Consider the following 24,171-nt stretch of genomic DNA (forward strand, 5'->3'; position numbering starts at 1 on the left):
ATTTTTCCATAGCTCTCCATATGCCTAGGGCTAATGAAACTCTATAGGTGAACTATTGGTATAAGTATTATTGTGCTAATACAAGACTTTGGGAATATTGATGGTTACACTTCTTCTTCAAGTCCATTTGTTGGAAAGCCTGAGTTTGATAAAATCCCATCCCCCACCCAATTTTGCCTCTGTCCATGGAATGGTGTACTTTTGGACTATCCGTGTTCACAGCAAATTCTTAGAACTTCAGCAGATAGGTTGGCATTTATTGCCATGATAGATTTCCAGACAGGAACTTGTCAACCAATGAGCTCAAGACATCATTTTAACTCTGACATCTTACCAAAATCAATAGCAGACGCATGAAAGGGCAATCATGTCCACTGTGGGCGTCTGCCAATTGTGTTTTGAACTTCTATAATAAACTAGCCAATCTAGGGGAACAGTTCCTTGCTTAGATTGGTTTCTATGTGTGCATTCTATATATGACACCCACATTTTTCTTAATCATCTTCATGACCCAGAAATAGTTAAAGTCAACTTTATAAGCATTTCTAAGATGCCCACACACTATATGCGATGCTTGGGTTCTCAGCCCCTTTTCAGATTTCTTTTTTCTGGTCCATCTAATTATCTGTTATCAGCCCTGTAAATCATGCATTATTCATTAATTTCAAGGTGTAAATAGCTTCTGCTTTAAAAGGCAAGATGTGTCTAATTACCATTGCATAAATTTCTCTCCTTCCCAGTTGCAAATAAATAAATAATGAAAACAGATAAATAAAGTTCACCAGCCTTTGGGCTGATTATTGATAAATGAACAATTGTTTTAATAATTCTTGCATCATTAAAAAAAGTTTTCTGAATTCGAAACCAATCCATACATTACTAGTGACATAAAATTGTCTCCCACCACTCCAAGGATGGGACAAAACCTATGTTCTTCTTTTCCACAATTTACATGGTCAGGGAAAGATCTAAAATGGCTAGCATATGAAAAAGATTGAGGCCTAATGACTAGGTTACTTAATCATTTGACTTGAATGTCAGAATAAATGAGATACCATAAGATATAGGTTAAGCACCCAGCTGGAGAAATTGTGCCCTAGTGCAACACTGAAAACAACACAGTGTTTCTCTCCCATGTTTGAATGTAAAGGTAGAAAGAAAGAAGCAGAAATGATTTAGTGGAATCTATAGATGCACTGTCCTAAATGAGACTCTCACTTTTCTTTTCCTGAGAAGCTTCTTGCTTAATTGGATTCCATTGATCTAAAATAATTTAATTTATATAATTAATTTGTTGGAATGAACCCTTGACTATATTTTTATGGGGCTTTATGATGGTTTGTGCATGTGAAGTCTTTCTTTTCTTCCTGTCATACATCATATTCCCCATATAAATTTGTTCTAACTCTATACATGAATTGTGTAGTCAACACATCATCAGGACCAGTGATGAAATCCAAATTTTTTTATTACTGGTTCTGTGGGCGTGGCTTGGTGGGCGTCATGTGGTTTGGTGGGCGTGGCTTGGTGGGCATGGCAGGGAAAGGATACTGCAAAATCTCCATTCCCACCCCACTCCAGGGGAAGGATACTGCAAAATCCCCATTCCCTCCCCACTCCTGGGGGAAGGATATTGTAAAATCTCCATTCTGGGGCCAGCCAGAGGTGGCATTTGTTGGTTCTCTGAACTACTCAAAATTTCCGCTACCGGTTCTCTTAACTACTCAAAATTTCCGCTACCGGTTTTCCAGAACCTGTCAGAACCTGCTGGATTTCACCCCTGATCAGGACTAATAATTTGTCTGCTATCCAAAAAAACTTTGGATTCCTGGACCATGGTCTGTACTACCCCCAAGATGGGCTTTTGGCAAGGGATGGGTTGCAGTTCACAAAGATTGGGAAGAATGTTTTTGGAAAAGACTAGATAAACTTATCAGGAGGGCTTTAAACTAAAATTGAGGGGGGAGGGTGACCAGTTCATATGATCTCCAGGACCTAATTCCAAACAAAAACCCCTAGAAAGCAAGGCAAATAATGAAGTAAGGAGGGATGGGAAGGAAGACAAACTCAAATATCAAATAGGAGACATAGGAAGCATACCCAGAATCAGGCATAAAGACCTCAAGTGCCTATATACAAATGCACAAAGTCTGGGGAACAAACAGGGTGAACTTGAACTATTAATATATGAAGGTAGATATGACATAGTAGTAATAATAGAAACTTGGTGGGACAAAATCCATGACTGGAACATACTGATAGAAGGATACAAACTCTTCAAAAAAACCAGACCCCATAAAAGAGGAGGTGGAGTTGCACTGTATGTAAAGGACCACTATATTGCTATAGAATTGCATGCAACCAAAGACAAAAACCTCCTAGAATGTATATGGGTCAACATAAAAGACAAAAAGAATGACATGGCCATAGGTGTATACTATAGGCCACCCAATCAAGCAGAAAAAATAGATATCCTTTTTGCCAACCAACTAACAAACATATGTAGGAAACACACTACAATAGTAATGGGGGACTTCAATTACCCTGATATCAATTGGAAAACTAATTCTGCACCAAGTGAAAAATCAAATAGGTTCCTAACCAACCTAGCTGACAATTTTGTTGTCCAAAAGGTAGAGGAGGGAACCAGAGGGACAGCCATACTGGACTTAATACTTACAAACAGAGAAGAAGTGATAGAGGGAGTTGAAACTGCAGGAACCTTGAGTGAGAGTGACCATGTCATACTAGAATTCAACATAACGCAAACACAAGCAGTAGAACAAAATGATACCAGAGTCCTATATTTTAAAAGAGCTGATTTTAATAAACTCAGAGAGAACTTGGGAAAGATTCCTTGGATGAAAATCCTAAAGGAGAAAACAACTCAAGAATCAGAAAAATACGACCATAAAAGCCCAGATCAGTGCAATACTGCTGAGAAAGAAAAACAAGAAATCCAAGAAGAAACCAGCATGGCTGCACAAAGATCTCTCTGACAAATTGAAAGACAAAAAGGACAAGTACAAAAAATGGAAAGAGGGACACATAACTAAGGCAGGATATCAGCAGACAGCCAGAATCTGCAAAGATGAAGTCAGGAAAGCAAAGGCTCAGAATGAACTTGCAACAAAAGTCAAAGATAACAAAAAAAGTTTCTTCCAACATATACTGTAAATAACAAGAAAAAGTCAAGGAAACAGTCGGTCCAGTAAAGAGAGAAGATGGCAAGGAAGTAACAGGCAACAGAGAAAGCAGAGCTGCTTAACTCATTCTTTGCATCAGTCTTCACGCAAAAAGAAACTATAGCTTAATCTTCCAGAAACATAACTGTAAAAAACAGACTGGAAATAAAAGTTAAAATAAGCAAAAAAAAATAGTAGGAGAACACCTGTCTGATCTTAATGAATACAAATCACCAGGACCTGATGGATTACATCCCAGAGTTCTAAAGGAGCTGGCAGATGTCATCTCAGAACCATTGCGCCACATCTTTCAAAAATTCTGGAACACCGGGGAACTACCAGAGGACTGGAAAAGAGCTGATGCGATTCCCATCTTCAAAAAAGGAAAAAGAACAGACCCAGGAAACTACAGACCAATCATCCTAACATCAATACCTGGGAAGATACTGGAAAAGATAATAAAAAAACAGATCTGCCAACACCTAGAAATGAGTAAAGTAATAACTAGCAGTCAGCATGGGTTTGTTAAAAACAGATCATGCCAAATCAATCTTATTTCATTCTTCAACATAGTGACTAAATTAGTAGACCAGCGAAATACTATGAATACTGTGTCCTTGGTGTGGCATAAAAAGGTCAAGACAGGAGTCACGGCAGCATGTTCAAAGACCCACTCTTTTGTATATGCAGATCACATTGGTGTATGCACAAAAAGGGTGCAGCTGCAAAGGTATATGCCATAATCCCCAGCATGACTTGTAGACCTTGTTACCCCTGCCCCAGTTTGCAGTGGGGACAGATAATTGGGAAATGATTGGCAAATAATTGTTCAGTCAGATGATCAAACTCTTCACCTAGCCCAGGAGTCAGCAACCCTTGGCTCTGGAGCCACATGTGGCTCTTTCATCCCTCTGTTGCGGCTCCCTGTTGCCAGTCAGCTCCACAATTGATTGGACTTTCAGTTAGGACAGGTAGAGGAAAAGGACGCCGCACTAGGAGGAGACTCTTATGGTGGGGGAACCGGATTTCCGGTCGGCAGAGGAAAAAGGATGCCACGCTAGGAGGAGACTCTATGGTTGGGGAACTGGATTTCCAGTTGGCTCCAGAATTGAATGGGGGGCTTCTGGTTAGGACCTTTGTGGCTCTTTGAGTGTTGCTGACCCCTGACCTAGCGAGTGGGAGAAAAGCCAAACCATGTATTAGCACCTAGAAATGTCATAATATGGTGGTTCAGGAATGAAAACCAAGAAGAACTGATGGTCTGTTCTAGAAAGCCAACATAACCTATCTTGTGATAGGGCAGATATTTGGCTCTCTTTGTCAAAAATGCAAGCTTAGAAATGCAACCAGAATTAAACTGTCTGCAGACTGGAATGATCGATTTCAAGTCTTTGGAAATATATCAGAGACAGGCAGTAATATAAATCTACTAAATGATTTTTTTTAAAGCTCCCTCCCCTCCCAAAAGTCTAGAGTATCCCATAATATGAAGTTGAAGAGATTGTCCAGTAGAAATAATGCAGATGAAGAGTAGAAACAGTAAAAGACTGTTGAGTGAATATTCTTCTGACAACAGATTGACATTACTATATACCCTGAAGGTATAAAAGAACACATCCTTATATGATTACCATTGTATTGTTTTACTCTACAAGATATTGTAAAGTTTGGTAGTCCATACACCATGCATGAAGTGCTGCCTTATGATCATCTTTAGGCAAATTCTTAGACTTCTGGAGGATTGTGAAGACCTGGCTTTTTGCCCAGGCTTTGGGCTATGATAAAAGTGAACCCAGCAACTGGAAGAATCTGGAGAATTTATATGATGCTGTGGCCTCTTGATTAGGATATTTGGTATTCTTGTTCATTTTGGACTATTTTATTTATTCTGTTTGTTTGTTTTTCTTTAATGTTAAGTGTGAGTTCCCTTATCTTGCATAAGATCGGTGGTCATATAGGTAATAGCTAAAGATATTCTAGAAAGTATTCAGAATAGTAGACATACAATACAGTATTATTCCATTTTATAATGCAGAAAAAAAACATGAATGACTCGTATCCTTGTACTGAGTGAGTAGAACTGGCAACTTTCTGACAGCATCTGAAATCTTTATTCAGTCCTAGGATTGGCAAAGTTTCATCTCATTTCAGATATTTGGCACAGTGTCTCTTTTATATGTCGTCTGATGCTGCCAACGTTTTTGTAAGTTATTTCTTTTGGCACTTACTTCTGTTTGCAACTTCACAGGGTTGTAACTAGGCAAAAGTGGCTACTTCTTCAAAGGTAGAAATAACTAATATGTATAGTTATGAATTGTAGAAAATGTCCTTATCCTGCATGCACCTTTTAAATATACATATTGTATTTTATTCGTTGGTAACGCTTAGGGCTAATTACATTCCTTTGTTATATTACTTCAGATTTTTACAGTGTACATCTGGCAAGCTAATGTGTACATCTGAGAAGCATAGATGTCTGTAGAAGTGATGTCACAAAGCATATCTAAAAGGGGTGGAGCTTATGTTACAACACTGCAACGATGCTGTTGTTATTCTGCTCTTTGCCACTATCCTCCAGGATGTCGCTAGTGAGAAGCAAAAGGGTAAAGGATTCCCCTGCGCAGTTGTGTCTGATTCTAGGGGCAGTGCTCTTCTCCATTTCTTAGCTGAAGGAGAGAAGCAGGAACCTGAAACTTGGTACGCTTCTCAGAAATGGGGAATTAACTACAACTGACAAATTCAGGTTTATTGCTATGGAATGCAGTAGATCCTCATACTCTTTTGTTTCAGGAAGCTCAGGATGTCCTGCAGTTTCTCATTTATGCACTGAAAAAGTTTAAGATCAATTAACTTCAACAGTACAACTCTAAGTCATGCAAGCCCATTCTTAATACCCACTCCATTTTTTCCTTCCAGAGGCATCATGAAATCATAGCCGACAATGCACAATATAATGCTCCATGCCTAACCCTTTGAAAGTCGATCCTGGAATCAGTGGGATCTGTCTTTCACCCAAATGGGGTCAATTAATGCAAACTGCCAGTGATACTTTTTGCACCATTAAACCTTCTAGAAAACTTATTTGTTACTTCTCACTTAGAGACATTTTCAGCCGGATACATGAACAGCCAAAGTAAGTTACCTGATGTTCATGCATAGAAGACACATGTCCAGGTGATTATATATGCGCGCGCGCACACACACACGCACACACACACACACACAATTTACATTAAATATAGTGTGTGTATGTGCATGCATGTGTATACACATACCACATAAGTTGTATTATTTTAGAGTCTCTCACAGGGAGTTAGGATGGAGCTGCTGGCAACCACCAAAATAATGAAGTTTTTTTTCCCCTGAATCCATAGACTTTAGTGCTGATATTAACAATCGTGTTTCTCTCTTTCTAAATGAACTCTGCAAACCCAGAAGAGAAAATATCATAGGCTCTCTATTTAAGTTTTAACAGCTTTATGGAAATCTCTGCTAGAAATATATTTTGTGTGCGTTTCCCAGGCTTGACTCTAGTATTCAGCAAGCCTTCATGATATACTCACTTCAGCGCATCCTTATTCATTGCCTTTCAAATATTCTTCCAATGTCCTTTTTTCTTCTTTGACTTCTGGTGTACTTGCAAAATCCCACACCCACCTATTTTCTTTGGTAAGTAGAGTCCATCAACATTGCTGTGTGGTTGAAGGGCACAATTCATCGTCATTATTTTTCTGGTCTTCCTAGTCAGGGCTTTTAATTCTGCTCGAGTCCAGTCCACTCTTCCAGCTGTGTATTAAGGGCTGAAATTGCCCAGACGTTAATTGCCGTGAGGGTATTTCTTCCACTGAATGTGGATTTTCATATTTTCTTCACTCTATGTATTCATTTCTAACCTTCTTGACTAATGTGCCTTATGTTATCAGCTTGAAGGATGCCCAGGTATTTGTAGTGATTGTCCTCATCCAGGTTCTTGATGTTATTTCTACAGGGCATCTTGATTCCTTCAGTTTTCACTATTTTTCTCCAGTTGATGATGATGATGAGGAGGACATATTTGTGCAGTCCAAATTCCACTGCAATATCTTGGTTGTATATAAGGATAGGAGCAATTCTATTTCAGATGGTGTTTCTCCATACAACTTCAGATTATCAATGTAAAGGAGAAAGGATAGCCTATCAGATGTTTTGGAAGTTTGACTGCCATGGTCTGACTTGTTCAGTATTGCTGACAGAGGAATCAATGTAATGACAAACAGTAGTGGTGACAGTGAGTTTCCTTGAAAGATTTCTCTCTTGATATTGACCTCTTCCAGTCTATCACCATTGACCAACAACTATATCTTCTTATGTGCCATTGATCTTTGCACAAAGCTTCTGATGTTTATACTGACTCCTGTTATTTCTAGGCACTTGATTATCCAATCATGTAGCAAGGAATCAAGTGCCTTCTTGTAATCAATCCATACTACATTTATATAGGTCTTCCTTCTCTTGAAGTTTTCCAAAATCTTGTTGTCAACTAAGAGCTAATCTTTTATTCCTCTGGTGTTTGATCAGCTTCCTTTTTGCTCAGGTGGAAAGAACTTGTCTTCAACTAGAATAGAATAGAATAGAATAACAGAGTTGGAAGGGACCTTGGAGGTCTTCTAGTCCAACCCCCTGCGCAGGCAGGAAACCCTACACCACTTCAGATAAATGGTTATCCAACATCTTCTTAAAAATTTCCAGTGTTGGAGCATTCACAACTTCTGCAGGCAAGTTGTTCCACTTATTAATTGTTCTAACTGTCAGGGAATTTCTCCTTAGTTTTAAATTGCTTCTCCAACTAGATGGTATTGGACTGCATCAGCTACCACACCAGATAGCAATTAGAAATTTGTTGATAAGCAGGTAATTAGCCCCTTAGTTGGATTTTCATTACCAAGTAGGTTTCATGATGTGTTACCAAATCTTCAACTTCACCTCCTTGCAGGATGTTGTTAAATTACTTGGCAACGAGTGTATGTAGACTGGTCAGATGTTTCAGTCAGAAACCATACACTTCATCACCTGGTTCTGACTAATAATCGATTTTCCTTGCCCTCTTCTCCACCATTTCAGCTGTTATTATGTTATTTCATTCTAGTTTATTTTTTATTCTTATTCACCACCTTTATTCAAGTTCTTGATTGCATATAAAGTATTCAGTTATAACTGCAGCTGTGGTGTATATTAGTTGGTTTGTTTCTTGTGGTGAGGTGGTGTATATATTTTATATTACAGTACTAGCATCTTTTAATAGATGTGCTAGCTGTTTTTTTGAAACACGTTTCGATGCAGGCAGCCTTATTCTGCTGCTTTTTGCTGTTCTAGACACTCTGTTATTCTTAGTTTCTTCCTTTTTAGTCAAAGGGCTTTGTTCCTTCTGAGCAGAAAGAAGAGAGGAAGTTCCTGGTTTGGAATTTTTTTGTTTGTTTGTTTATCAACAATTGTTAAGTCTGGAGTAGTACATGTTAGGTGCTTGCTAGTTTGAATTCTAACGTTCCAGAGCACTTTAGCTTCTTCATTTTCTACTACTTTGTCTATTTTATGGGCCCACCAATTCTTGCTTATAGGCAATTGGTATTTTTGGCAGCTCTTCCAATGCAACATTGTTGTTACTTTGTCATGCTGTTGCTTATAGTCAAACTGTGCAATCTTCTTGCAGCAGTTAACTACAGTAGTGGCCAAAATTGTGGAAACCTTTTGGGAAAAGTGTATTTTCTAAAACTAGCTAATAACACCACTTTTTGGGGGGAGTACTACCATAAAATTATATATCAATAGAAAGATAACTTAATCAAGAATCTAATGAAATAACTTTTATGAAGGATTTGCTATTAGAATAGCAGTTACAGTATAAAGAAGAAAAATGAAACACGTAGAAAAAACGAGATATACAAAAATTATCATGCCAGTTAATACTTAGTTGGGTAACCTTTTAGCATGAATTACAGCCTTACAATGTCTTCCCATGGAGTGAACCAAGTCTTTTAGTTCTGCAGCTGTTATAATGTGAAACCAAGATTGAACGATTGCTTCTATTAACTGGGTTTTATTGCTGGGTCGCTTCTGACTAACAAGGTTATTTAGTCAGCTCCATAGATTTTCAATTGGGTTAAGGTCTGGGCTATTCCCAGGCCATTCCAGCAGTGGAATATGATTATCGTGAAACTCAAAAAAAAAGAAAGAAAAAGAAAAGAAAAGAAAAGAAAAAAGAAGAAGAAGTGGTGTTATTAGCCATCAAACTTCAAAAATACACTTTCCCCAAAATTGTTTCCACAATTTTGGCCACTATTGTAAGTGGGCCACTGTTTCTTCAGCAGAGCCGATATTTGCTGTATGTTGCTGTCTTCTCAATTCTGACTTTGCATGAATTTGTTTTTAAGGTTTGGTCTAGTGCACCCAGAATTACATCTCCACCGCCGCAGCCTCTTTCTTCAATTTTCTTCCTCTTAGCCATTGCTAGTTCTTGTTGCTATCTTCTTTGCTGTCTTTTTTATGCACTGGCCATATAATACTTTGCTTTGTCATATCTCTTTTCTACTCTTCATTTCAATGTGGTCTCTCCAGTACTCAGTAAGCTTCATCATCATCATCATCATCATCATCATCATCATCATCATCATCATCATCATCATCATCATATTAACTTTATTCATTAAGCATGAAACTCAATCAACTGAACATTCAAAAATGCTTCACAAATACCATTGACTGGTGCTAATGGTTGATATGGGTTGCTGCCAGTGTCCTAGCTATCAACCAAGTACCTTCTTAAGATGTATGATGTTCCAAGAAGCACAGTTTTTTGCAGTTCTGCTGGTATTATTGCAGGAAACTGCAATTTTTTGATGTATCTTATAAAATTCTTGGCCATGGTACCAAGTGCCCCAGTGACAATGGGTATCACTGTTACATGTTTCATCCATAATCACATAGTTTCAATGGCCAGGTCGCGGTATTTCGTAATTTTTTCCAGTTCTTTTTCTTCAACTCTGGCATCTCCTGCTACCACGATGTCAATAAATTGTATGTTTCGGTTCTCGACAACTGTGATATCTGGTGTGTTGTGTTCCAAATGACAAACCATCTGTATTCAAAAGTCCCACAAGATCTTCACTTTCTCATTTTCTATAACTTTTTCCACTTTATGTTCCCATGACTTTTTGGATACAGGTAAGTTGTATTTTTTACATAATAACCAGTGGATTAATTTAGCAATTCGATTGTGTCTAGCTTTGTAATCAGTTTGTGTGATTTTGCTATGTTCACATATTAAATGAATAAATTATTATTATTCTTGTTTTTAGAGGGTTTTGAGTGAACAGTAGTAAAGACAAAAAAATAATAATAACGGTGAAAGGAGAATAGCCATGAGAAAAATGAAACATTGGACCTTCCCCTATTAATCCCTATTATCCCCTATGATTAAAATAATATCCATTGTTCTATCCTGAAGGTAGTAGAAAATCACACCAGTTTGAATTGTAGGGTCTCAGTTGGAAATACCTGTTCTGCTTCTGTTTTGTTCCAGTCACTACCAGTCGTCTGACTTGGTTCCTAGTTCCTGTGGGACAAAGCTTAGCATATTTTACATCCTCAAGGCTACCCTTGGATTCAACCAGAATAAGGGAACAAATAATGTTACATAAACTTGCATATGGTTAAGAATACCTTAAGCATGTCTCATTCATGAATTGGTGACAAGAGGAAGAGTATATCATAGAGACATGGCAGGAAAAGGTGGCAAAGTCATCTGGGACACAGTTATATGCAGGGGTGGGCTTCAAAAATTTTACCAAGGGGTTCTCTGCCCAGTTGCTGGGTGGGGGTGGCCATGGTGGGCGTGGTCTTGTTGGCCTCCTGCACCATGGCGGAGGGGCACGTTTTTGCCCTCCCCAGGTTCCGGAGGCTTTTCTTGAGCCTCCAGGAGGGCAAAAATGGCCTCCCCAGGCTCTGGAGGCCCTCTGGAGGCCTTCTTCCTGAATTTCCGGTAGGCCCACTTTTTGCATTCCCCAAGCCTCCGTGCATGCCCTGCACTTACCTGCATCCAAAACGGGCTGCGAGGGGACTCCTGGTAGGGGAGGGGTGGGAGGGGCCATCCAGGAGTGGAATTTGTGGGTTCTCCAAACTGCACAGAATCTTACCTAGAGGTTCTCCCAAACCCCTGCAAAGCCCCAGCAGCCCACCCTTGGTTATATGCCAGTAGAAACAAAGACATTGGATTTCCAATTATGACCCAGTGGGGTTGGTGGGGGAGAAGAAACATGAATAAAGAGCCTGTTCTGGAAATGGACTCATCACATATTTTTTTTTTGGGGGGGGACACACTTCTTTTGTCCCGAAAGACTATGGTAAAGCAAATTACTTCTGCTTTCTCACTAAGTAGCACCAAAAGCAGCACATAAGCAAGTCCCACTTTTAAATGCAGTATATGAAAAAATAGTGATCAGCTTTTTCTGAGGAATGGCTTCTAAAAATATTCATTTAACTATTAGATAAAGCAGGGGAACCCCTTGCAGACACATAAAAGAAGTTGGCAACTCCTATTAGTTTTTGCACATCTTTTGCAAAAGTACACAAGTACACAGTGCGATTCTCATCTTGTAGAGCATTACAAAGAATTAGTTGTTTCTTCTATTGTTTATTGCTGTGTCACAAGAGTATCTGTATATCATATGTAACAGATCCAACCTTGCTGCCATCAATTCTATAGCACTGTAGTAACATCCCTACCACATTATGAACCTGTGTGGGTTTTGACATGACATTGGGATTACAACTCCAATTATCTTCAAGTTAAAAAAAATTGGCTTGCCATTAGAAACCGTTTATTTTAAGGCAGGCTTAAAATAGTTTAAGGCACATTTGCAATCTGTTATCATGAAGGCATATTTTGAAGTTATTACGCTGGAAACTGTTTGTTGATGCACGCTGATGCCAGTAGGATGACTCGAATGTAATTTGTTTGTGGATGACAGCCTGAGATCAAGTCTTAACTATATCACATGTGAGAAAATGTCATAGAAAGTGAAGGGATTAGCAAAAGAAGAAGACAGGTCAGCATAATTCTTCTGTTTACCGAAAACTCCTGAACACCTTAGCAGTCATGAGATATAAACAGAAAGGTATTTATATGCTGGTGACTGGTCAAAAAATAGGAAGCAGAAAATAGGAATCAATGGTGAATAGAAGATATAAGCAATAGAATCGTGTTTTTTAAACTAGTTAATGAATTATCTACCATTGATAGGGAGGAATAAGGGCACAAACTTTGCTGCCGCGATTAAGTTATTTGGAGCTATTTTAACAATAACAATAATAAAAGACTGTCAAATTAGTAAAATTCTCCAAATTGGGGAACTACTTAGCTCTGCAAATGCTACTCAATGAAGCACATATAAAATAATTAACACTGATGTAAAATCTTAACTGCATTCATATAGCAATGGTTGATGGACTAAGCTGTCTCAGGAATTCTGGGAGTTGAAGTCCACAGGTTGTAAAAGAGCCACAATTGCCCACCCCTGGACTAGGTCAATAAACATTATAATACAATAAACATCTACTGCAAAAAAAAAGGCTAATTCTTGTGCTAGCTCTCATAGATAAAGCCCGCTATGGCACAGGGCTAGTTATTTATGCCATCACTTCTCCTTGAGGGTATCTGCCCATCCCACAAGGTCAGCTGGAATGGGCATGCTCCAGGTCTCTTCCATTTCAATATTGTCATATAGCAGGACATAAGAAGCTTCTTCAGAGATGCCCCTGCTCTATGGAGCACCATCCTGCAGATATATAGGAGGGTCTCCCCTCTTTGCTTTCCAGAAGGCCTTGAAGAGAAGGCTCTTCCCACAAACATTGAGTTAGGATAAGGCTAGAGCCCAGCAGGATAGTATGTGGATGTGTGGGAGAGTGCTGCCCCAAGATACCATGACTTTTTATTGAGTTTTCATTTTGATTCTTTGGGAATGGCTGTATTTTACTGCTTTGTGAGTTGGGTTGTGGTTACAATATAGACAGTGATACAAGTCTTTTTCAACTAACCAACCAACCAACCAACCAACCAACCAACCAACCAACCAACCAACGTCAAGTGTTTTTAGAAAAAAGAAATAGATATAAAACTACTATCAAATTTAATGAAACAACTCCAGTATCAGGAAGTAGAATTATTCCTCTATCAGGAATTGTTACAATCTTTCAGCTTTAAAAATGATGGAGAGTTGTTCTAAATTATGCGTAAGTTAAAAATGGATCAAAGAGAATATATTACAACCTAGGTTATCCAATGAATTTAAAAAGTGAGAAGAAGGAAATACATCCGCACACAGCACAGAATTAGCCAATCACAAGATATATTCAGGGCCATCAATTTGGAAGATTTGAAAAGGGCAAATTCACATGAATATTAATAACTACTATTTGTGATGACTATATATCTTCTCCACTTTTAGAGCAGTATGTCAATGAATGCCAGTTGGTGGGTATTAGCTGATACTGTACTGTGTTTTTCCTTGTAGGCATCTTATAGCAACCATTGACCATTGTGGAAGGATAGATAAAATGGATTTTTTTCCTTTGATTCAATATTGTCCTTCTTACATTGTGATGATCATAATACCAGTCATAGTAACTGTCTGTGACAAAGATGTACTATGCATTATTTACATTTTATTATGGCTACTAATAAATATGTTTATGTGGGAAAGTATATTAACTTCAAACTACTGTTTTAGTAATTATGGATAAACTCCTGAAACTCAGATAGCCCCAAACTATCAAGCTGACTCTACAATGTACAGAAAATACTATTGGATATGCTATCAGGATATGTGAGACAATAATGAAATCCAACAGGCCTAGTATTTGCTCCATGTGCAATTAATTTGCACCCCATTGTCTTCATAGAGATGCCATGATATACCAACATTAGTTCCTCAATACATATTCTTCTGAATTGATTTTGCTCTAAATAGGAAGTTTGAGAAATACTACCATATTTTTTGGCGTATAAGATGCTCCAGAGTATAAGACGCATATTAGTTTTTGGGGAGAAAAACAAGAAAAAAAATCTGCCTCTGCCTACCAGCATCCATTGGTATTCACCTGGCTAGCATCCTTGCAGCAAACAACAAACAGCCTGGTCAGCTTCTGCAGGTTATCGCAGCCTGATTCAGCACGATTGGTGGTTGGATCAGCCTCCCGGAATACTGCCAATCAGCTGTTCCAGGCTGCCAGCCCATCGCTGCCTCCATATGTCACATTTTTGGCCTCCACGCATCATATTTTTGGCCTTAGCATGCTCCATTTTAGACCCATTCCAGGCTATGGGGATCACCACAGCACATCGCCGCTGATCACCGCCTCTGTGTGTTGCATTTTTGGCCTTTGCATGCCTCGTTTTTGTCCTCCATGCATCACATTTTTTGCAGGTTCCAGTTGGTGGAAATTGCCACCGCCGCGGAACCCTGCCACCTGGAACCAGCCAAAAATATGGTGCATGAGGCCAAAAACGGGGTGTGCAGAGGCCAAAAACGTGATGCATGGAGGCCATAAACGCAACATGCAGAGGCAGCGATCAGCGGTGATGTACTGTGGGAATCCCCAGAGCCTGGAACTGGTCCAAAATGGGGTGTGTGAAGGCCAAAAACATGATGCGCGGAGGCCAAAAATGGCCAAAGAGTGGGGGCCAGTGGGTGGGTGGGGCTTTAGCAACATTTGCTTTATAAGATGCACCACAATTTTCACCCACTTTTCAGGTGGGGGGGAAGTGCATCTTATACAAAAAACTTGGTTATCTCTGTTTTCAGCATGCGAGACAAGTATATCTTACAATGACTCAATTATAATATAGTCTAGTCTTAAATTCAGTATGGAAAATGTAGTTGTACAATTTTTTCAATCTGTGGCCAATCCGTGCCTCATAGAAAACCACAGCTCTATTATTTGTAAGAGGAATTGAATAAAGTCAACAATGTTGAATTTACAACTCAATTCAACTCCTTTCAAGTTTGAAATGATTCAGTCTCTCTTAGCACATTGCATGGATTCTAAATATGCTCAACTGAAAATCCTGCCAAAATACAGTGAGAAAATAAAGGAAAGTGCACAACATTTAAAGACACAAACTTATCTAGGATAGGAATTAATTGGGATAGAGTAATTGTAGATCTAAGTAACGCTTAAAGCAATCATAAGGATAATAAACTGTTCAAATCACATCATTTATTTTTGAGCTAGATAGCATTCTTTCCATACCTTCCTGTGTTTTTAGAATCAGATGAGCTAATGCACTATACTGATTGTAATCTCAAGGGAGGAAGCACACACAGCTAAGGACTGCAAATAATTATTTGTAAAAACTTTTAATTAGAAAGTGTAATAACCATTATTGCATAGTCACTCCTTATATCCTAAACAATTTCATAATCACATGCATTGTTTATATCTTGGTACAGTACAGATTTTATATAAATGTGCACAACTCAGGAAAATGGTCTTGTCCATATTGATTCCAAGACTGATAACCTGTTATAGGTTTACAGTCCAGAACCAACCCATTTATTTTGTTATTAGCTCCATGGATAATTCCAGCATGCCAAGAGCGGTCTTGAATGATTGCTAATAGAGAATGGGCAGGGATATAGGAAGGCTGTGTTTCATTCACAGAAATAGTGATTGAAGAGATTGTGATTGGCACTGGTACCTTCCAATTTGTGTATATTTGCAGCCTCTCACATCCCATCTCTCCTTCCTCAGTGAACCTCCTTGTCCACCCATTAAAATAATTATTGAAAATATACCAAGTATGAGGAATCCCTTGGAAATAATACCTGTGAGAAGATCTTGGAATATTGATTGTGTATGGAATACAAACCAGCAGTGTTATGTAGTTCAAAAGAAAGCATATGGCTGCTCCTTTTTATTGGTTATGTTTAAGCAGAGGATGGAGAGCTATGTATTTAGAATATTTTAATCTGAATTTCTGCATTGAACGAGTGGTTGGATTTGATGAGCTAAATGATTATTTCTAACTGTATGTGATTATTTCTAACTGTATTTCATTATATATAGTGCACTGGAATGGTAATTTGAGATTTTGTTGTTGTATTAGATCAAGTATGAGGGAGTGATGGACCTCCAGGTGCTGGGTTCCTTGTTTCATAATATTCTACTATTTTACTCAGGATTGCTGGGAACTAGAAGATAACAGAAGCCCATTTCATTTATGCATTTAAACATAATAACCGTACTGGATCAGTCAAAAATTTGTCATATTCAACAGCCAGTTTCAACAGTGGACAAGTTGTTTTATAAACTTTTAAAGTGCTGAAATTTAGAGATATACTATAGTATATCTATATTTCTGAATATTGGGTTTTATTCATAATTATCAGTTATTGATATGTCAATATTTTAGCCATTTAATTAATAATTTTAAATACCATGTGCTATAATAGCCAGTGCAATATTTTGCAGCAGTGAATCTCATCATTTATTTATTTAATAAACAATTATTTATAATACAATATTTGCAGACTGCCCAATCCTTCAGTTTCAGGTCATGGATAGAAATAATGTTACATAATATATAATTCAATGCTGTGTTGTTTGGGACACAGCCTGGATAATTTCTTTTTCTTTGATGGTGTTCCTATTTCACACTAATAGTTTAAATGATGAAATTCCTTTGGAAGAATGCCTGGATATACTTAAAGAAATCCTCAAGATTTTACAAGTTGAATTTTTGCAGGAGTAAGCACTGATATATTCTATGGTACTTGTTTCTAGGTAAAAAACTATACAGTACTAAAGGGGCCATTGGGGCATTATGCTGCTCTTGCATATATGTGTACATACTGCCTGCATTGTGCTTCACACCTACACTTGTAATAACATAATGGCATGGCTTGACATTTAACAATTTTTGCCTTTCATCTTCAACATCTAGCATTCAGAGATATGTTGCGTCGATTCAGAATGGAATGAGACAATTTGCCAGTCAATTGGCCAACTCGCCATGGCCAGCCCATTGTGGGACAACTTGCCATGGCCAACTTGCCAAGGGACAACTGACAATTTAATTAAAATAATTTAAGAAATATTTTAATTTTTGTCATTCACATTTCATTTTGTCCCTCCTTTGGCATCCTTTCTTTATGATTCTATACCACCATTTTTTCAACATTAGTGTAACTCTTGTCCTGAGGTGAGTTGCCCTGCAACGAGTTGACCGTGAGCTGGCTTGGCGAGTTGGCTGTGGCGAGTTGGCTGTAGCGAGTTGTCCTCGACCCAAGGACCCATTGGGTAGCATGTCCAATAGGAGAACTTTCTACTAATGGACTTAAGTTGAATATTGTAAGAAAAGCTTCAAGTGAGTTGAATTAATGAATGCTACACTTAATAAAATAGAGAAGGCTAATGCTGTAAAGTGGCTCCTGAAAGACTAGAATTAAAAATAGATACTAAATAACCATGGTTGCACAGTAGGAGCCATGGTGGCACAATTTTTAGAATGCTAATTCAGCTCACTGCCAGGAGTTCGATCCTAACCGGCTCAAGGTTGACTCAGCCTTCCATCCTTCTGAGGTCAGTAAAATGAAGACCCAGATGGGGGCAATATGCTGACTCTATAAACTGCTAAAAAGTGCTATTGCCATTGTTGCTTTAAATTGCATCCTTATTCATGCTGGCCTTATTTCAAACAAAACTGGTTTCAAAGTTAATTATCAGGTAAAAGAAACAAACATGAAAGTTTAGTGCTGTGAGTTGAGCAGAATCCAGAATTCAAATAGACACATTCAAAGCATTTCCCTTTTTTCAGAGGGAAGGGTCTTCCAAAGTTGAACAATTAATCATAGCTAGCACCCCAAACATCCATTGCTGTTACAGCAGTTGGGAAGTTGTTCATCCAAGAGAATCACTGTTAAGTTATGCATATTCAAAGTTATTCTATTGATTGACATCAGATACTGGGTTTGCTCTAACAAGACAGTCCTTGGCCTATCATCATTTGCTTGGCAATGATGTAACATCAGTACCAATCCCAGCCCACATTTGGGAGTCAATTGGAACAAGGGATTCATCATGGCTTAGCTGTAAAACTGGAGTTCAGTATTAGGCTCTGTGGGCTACTTATGAACTAGTAACAGCCTCTGGGAATTAGCATGCTGCATTTCTGTCATCTCTCACAATTCTCATGTATCTGAAATATAAGATTCTGTGGGGCAACCTGCCAGGTTTGTTTAAGTCTTAGTATATCACTCTTTCGTATCCTCAGTTCCTCCCCAGATAAATGTATTGTTTGTATTGATGACTTTCCCCAAGGTATTTTTTATGAGGATTCACAGCCAGGTTTGTGATTCATGAGCATTAATGCATTCACAAAAGTTGAAACATCAGCTAGCTTGTGGGTCCAGTTTCAGCTTGGCTACATAATCAATCCCATTTATTGATTGCTTCATTTATAAAGTCCATTTAATTTCTTAGCCAAGAGGATGTGACAGCTGGGCTAGAAAAGCTGGAAATGACTAGGGTAAGTTTGAACAGCTGAAGGCCGTTTCTCCCTGTCCCCCCCACATTTACTCAAAACTCCATCTGTCATTTAACTTGCTAACTCCATCGAAGGCACCACCGGAGCGCCTTTATTCAGAAGAAAGCCCCAATAACTTCAGTGGGACTTATTCCCAGGTAAACGTGTGAACTGCATGCCAGTCGGAAAAGGCCAGAGCTCTCCTCAAGCTGGCACCTTAATAACTAAACGCAGGTTTTGCCATACACACACACACACACACACACACGGACGGACGGGGGCGCGCGCGCGCGACGCGCATTTGTAAAGTGGACTCTTGTTATTGAGACTCTCCGCTCCCTCCACCCCACCCCACTCCCATCAATCATTAAAGTGGGGAACGTCACAATATTTACTTTTCTTTCCCTACAAGCGCAAATTAAGACGTCGGAGAAGGGCGGGAGAGAAAGGGGGCGCGGGAGGCTGAGAATTCCGCGCGGCGCCTTTAATTGCGGGCCGCGAATCTTCTCTTGAAAGCTTCCTCAGCCCCGCAGATCCGTATTTAAAGGCGCGCCAGCTGGGCAGGTGGGAGGTGCTGGTAATGCTCCTGCTTTCGGAGTTCCTTTGCAGCACGTTTAGATTGCATCAGACAGAACCGAAATCCTACCCCAACCCCCCCCCCCCAGCTCCACACGCACACAACTCCCCACGACGCCTTCCCCTCTTTTGCTGTGGTTCAGGCCGCTCGGAAAGCCGGCCCGGCGCCGCACCTTTCGGCGGGGGAGAGGAACCCCCAGATCCCCCGGGCGAAGTGTGTGGGCAGCCTTCCTCCTCCGCCAGCCACACCCTGTGGCGAATCATCGTCCCCTCCTCCTCCTCCGCGCCAAGCCTGACTGCTCGGGATTCTCCCTTCTCCCCTTAGCTACGTGTTCGCAAACGCGCCGACGAAAGAGCCGCGCGGCCAGAGAAGCTGCGGCGGGAACAAGGTGGGAGGAGGAGGAGGAGGAGGAGGAGGCGGGAGGGAGCGAGCTCTGGCCTCACGCAGCGAGCCAGGCCGGCGGAGTTGAACCAGGAACAAAGGAGGCGGCCTGCGAGGCGGAAACACCCTCTTTCCTGGACGCCGCGCCTGGTCTGGAGCTGAGGGGAAGGGGCTGATCCTCTCGCCGGAGTCGCCCTCGTTCGTCAATCTCGCCTGGCCAATTACGTCTCCGGACAGTTTGCAAATCGGGGGGGGGGGGCGGGGGTGAAAAGAGAAGCGCGGTTTGCGACCGAGGCAAATGGTGCCCTGACTTTGTCGGGCTGCTTTCCTCTGGAGGCTGCGGATTGCCGCCCCTCAGCGGCCCCTCAGCGGGGCCCCAGTGTTCGCGGGCGGGTAACGGACTCGGGAGAGCAGCCAACCTCAGCTCCCCAGCCGGGATCCCTGCAATGAGTCAAAACGCTTCTTCGGGCGGGGAAAAGGAGAGAGAGAGGGGGGGGAAAAAAGCCGCCCGCTAGATTAAAATCGGGATGAACCAGAGGGGGACGCCCCATCACCGCCGCGCGCTCATACACAAAGCAGCTCTACCTGCGAGCGGCGGCAGCAGCAGCAGCTCGCGCGGCTTCCAAACTGCTGACTTTCCAGAGCTTATTTTTAGCCCGGGGACTAAAATATTCTTAGCTACATTTCTACGTAGGAAGAATCGAAAGAGGAAAAGGGGAGGAGGGAGCGCGCGAGAAAGGGAGCAAAGGAAGCCTGGAAGGGAATGGAGTTTCCGAGGGTTGATTCTGAGGCAGCCGAGGCTTTAGCGACTCCCTGCTTTCCCAGAAAAATAACTGGCAACTTTGTAGCACGGGAGGCTCTTTGGAAGAACGTACGTCACGTGAAGGCAAGCACCCGAAAGCACGGGAAAGCCGCCTGAGCCGAGCCGAGTTTGAGAGCCGGCGCTCGTTTCCAAGCTCCGGCTCCGTCAGTCGGTCGCCGTTTTGTCACCTTAAGGGTCACCTCGCGCGGTCCCTCTCTCTCTGCGCTTCCAGAAGAGATTCACCCTTCCCGCCGCCCCCACACTCCCCCCCCCCAAGAGGCATCTTGCGGGCGCTCAAGAACATGTAAAGGGCAAACCCGAAGGCACCCCGACGAGTCGCCTCAACTCCGCCGAGTGAAATCGCGCCTGCAGCCTCTCTCTCTCTCTCTCTCTCTCTCTCTCTCTCTCTCTCTCCTACCTTGCCTTTCTTCTTCGGCGCACCCAGATCAGCAAGCAAGATAATATAAACTCGGCAAAGAGCAGCTAACCGGTCCCCCCCATAACAAGAGACGGGGGGGGGGCACGCGCACACAGACGCGTACGGGGTGGGGGTGGGGGGGAGGCGATCTGTGCCAGCCTTTGGCTTACCTCAGTCGACAGCTAACCCACATCGGTGACTAGATCTAGAAAACACTCGCTTTTCCCAAAGTTGCCCGACCCGTTGCTAAACAAAACATACCCCCGCACCAAAGCTTTCTGCTGGTCTCTTTCCATCCCCCATCCCAGGCCCCGCTGCTAGGATCCTGCGCACCCAGGACGCAGCTAACAACTCGAAGGGATAGCGGGGTTTTGTTTTGTTTTGGCTTGCTTTTCTTCTCTCTTTTTCCAACCAGATCTTATCAGTGTGACGCGAGATCTGGGTTAGACGCCTCGGAAGAGCTCTGCTGGCGGAGGGAAGGCAGAGACCCAAGGCGCCAAAGCTTTTGCCTCTCTCCAAGGTCCTGATCGAGCCCCTCTGTTTCCACGCGCCCACCCACCCATTCCCCCTTTCTCCCGTTTCTCAAGAATCTTCAGGAAGGGTGGGGATGTAGCGGGGGTCCGAGAATTTACACTTCTATGAAGTGTGTCACTTGATTCAGTTTTAAGCCCATCCTTTCCCTTTCCTCGGCTCTGTCACGTGAAGCTGCGTTTGTCAAAAGAGCTGGGCTGTAAATAGAAGATCACATGTTGAGCAGACCCCTCGGCTTCAGCGGGGGATCACCCCTTTCCGTGGTCTTCCTCTTCTTCTTCTTCCTCCTCCTCCTCCTCTTAACACTCCGTCCGCCTTCCCTCATCCCGAAGCATCCCGCACTCCCAACTGGTACGCCCGTTCCGAGGGCCAGGCGAAGGTCCCCGTTAACAGCAGTCACAACCACAGCACCCATCATCCATCACGACCACCGGTACCATCACCTCGCGAGCTCCATCAACACAAAAGGGTGAATGAAGAAAGCGATAGCGCACTCAGAGCAATTCCTGGAAGAGAAACCCCCTGCTCTAAGTTTCTCATACGCAGCAGCCGTAAAATTGGAAAGAGAGAAGAAAGGCAGAGCTTGGCTATTAAAGTTAGAGTATTTTAGAAACGCACGCACGCCTCGCAGGCACGCAGTTCGTCTGGGCTGAGATTCGCCTGATGTTGGATGAAATTAAAGTAGCACTCGGGCTGGTGGGGGGGGGAGGCACTGGGGATGTTGGGGGGGGGGCGGCTGAGCTGAGAACTATGTTGTCAAGCAACAGACAAGCTCTCCCCAAACCTTTTGGATTTGGTTGGTTTATTATTATTATTATTATTATTGTTTGTTTTTTAAAAGTAAATATCCTCTTCAAGCATCACTAGGCAAACCCAAATACCTGCTCTGGGTACTCACCATTGTTTCTTGGCTGTCCTGGAGACACAAGCGCCTTAAAATCCAGTCTCTCCAACAGATGCTGGGAGGTAATGTGTCTCGTTTGAAGTCATCATGTGAGAAGTTCTGCTTTGCTCAGTGGATCGCCCACCACTTGGTGTGACTTATGAATCTAATAACAGCCCTTTGCAATATCCGCAAGCCTCAACTCTCCACCACCTTGGTGACTACGGGAAGACAGAAAGCAAAGGGCTGCTAGGGAGTTCTTTAAAAACCTATCTAGATTTACGCAAACGCCTGAGCTCATAGACACGTTTCCCCTTTGGGTTCTTCTTCTTACGTGATCTTAATGAACGAGAAGAGGTTGGCAACCAGACCCAACTAGAACAAGCGGGGTGGGCGGTGGGGGGGAGCTATCTCTCTCTTTCTCTCAGACCGTCTCTTTTCTGGTACGCGGGGAGAGGGCTGCAAACTTTTCCGCTTAAGTCTTGTTCAGGACCTCTTGTTGAAGGCAGCGTGGCAAAAAGTCCCCTTCACTTTTTGCCCCACCCCTCTCTCTCTAACCCTTCTGGTGCCTCTAAGCGACCGATCGACCCACCTGGAGCTTTGAATTTGGGCTGGCAGGTAAGGAAGCAGCCGCCTCCCCCTCCCTTTCTCCCTCCCTCCCTCCCTTCTCCAGGGACTTGTTGCATCCGAGTAGAGCGGAACCCATAGGCGGAACTATGCAGGTGACTTGGCGGCAGAAGAACGAGAGGCAGGCAGATGGGGGATAGAAACAGGTGCTTGTTGTATATACAGTGAGGCACATACGTTGTCTTTGCCTGATCTCCACGCAGAAGACCGGTTCATTCATGGAAGGAGAGCGGTGTGCGCCTGCTTGTGTATTAAATAAATGCAAATAAATCAGAGCTCTTGGTAATACGCATGTGGTTCTTTACCGGCTTTAATTCAGGAACCAGACAGGTGCACATGCTCGGATATGTAAATACAGATACGCCTCTGTGTGTGTGTGTGTGTGTGTGTGTAACAGGAGTAAAGTGATTTTAAGAGTAAATGCAATGTTCCTGCGCGGTCTCATCACCTGGACCTTAACTTTAGTTATTGAGCGAAGGGGTGCAGGCTTTGGTGGAACTTCGTTCCAAGTAGTGTTCTTGGAACGGCAGCCTTGTAGCCCAGTCTAACGTGTAATTTCCTTGGAAAGAATCCAAGGGAGACTTCCATTCAACTAAGAAGGCATGAGAGCCAAACCTAGCAGCCACGTTGTGAATACATCTGCCAAAATATGAGTCCAAAGACATTCAAGGGAATTTCCTGCTACGTAAGTAAATATGCAAAGGGACAAAAGCTGTAGCCTGTTAATCATTTCTTTGGTTCTACAGCCCATCGAACTATTCTTGACATCCCTTTTCCTACTATACATCAGCTTCTGTTTCCATCTAATAGAATTTCATCCCGTGATTTCACCAGGTACGGAGATGGCAACCCTAATTCTCTTTCCCTAACATCATCAAAGCTTGGCAAATGCCTATCTCTGAGATAAAGAGAGGGTGAAGTTAAAGTATTTTGCACCTTGAAATGGTACATGCATAATTAGTATATTTTGGTAATGCAGTCCCCCTATTTTTTCCTCTAGCAACTTCCCACATGATCTACCATCACTTACTATCAAGGGATCTTTTAGTCCCCCTTAAGTAACTGTAAGTTCTAGAGAGGAAAGAAACTGCAATTCCCATCATTCTCATCCAGAACTATTGACTCTGAGTGGTGAAAATTGTCATCTGAAAACATTTGGAGGACACCAGTTTGGGGAAAGGTACTTGGATTGCAGGTCTTTTACTAAGAAA

The 24,171-nt window shown here is 41.7% G+C and overlaps 1 protein-coding gene across 2 annotated transcripts in view; it reads right to left on the reverse strand.

The window, feature by feature from the left end:
* BDNF (brain derived neurotrophic factor) overlaps positions 1–22,520 on the reverse strand; it is a 95,533-nt gene extending 73,013 nt beyond the window's left edge. The window contains exon 1 of one of the 2 annotated variants that reach the window (XM_034417215.3): positions 22,349–22,520. In XM_034417215.3, the coding sequence (XP_034273106.1) occupies positions 22,349–22,351 (3 nt within the window). In that variant the 5' untranslated portion in view covers positions 22,352–22,520. Of the gene's footprint in view, positions 1–20,919; positions 20,956–22,348 lie in introns of those variants that run through there. The other variant, XM_034417218.3, reaches the window with a different exon arrangement.
* Positions 22,521–24,171: the final 1,651 nt, after the last annotated feature.

Source organism: Pantherophis guttatus, chromosome 1, assembly GCF_059756535.1.
Source record: "Pantherophis guttatus breed Tessera chromosome 1, ASM5975653v1, whole genome shotgun sequence".
Classification (NCBI taxonomy): domain Eukaryota; kingdom Metazoa; phylum Chordata; class Lepidosauria; order Squamata; family Colubridae; genus Pantherophis; species Pantherophis guttatus.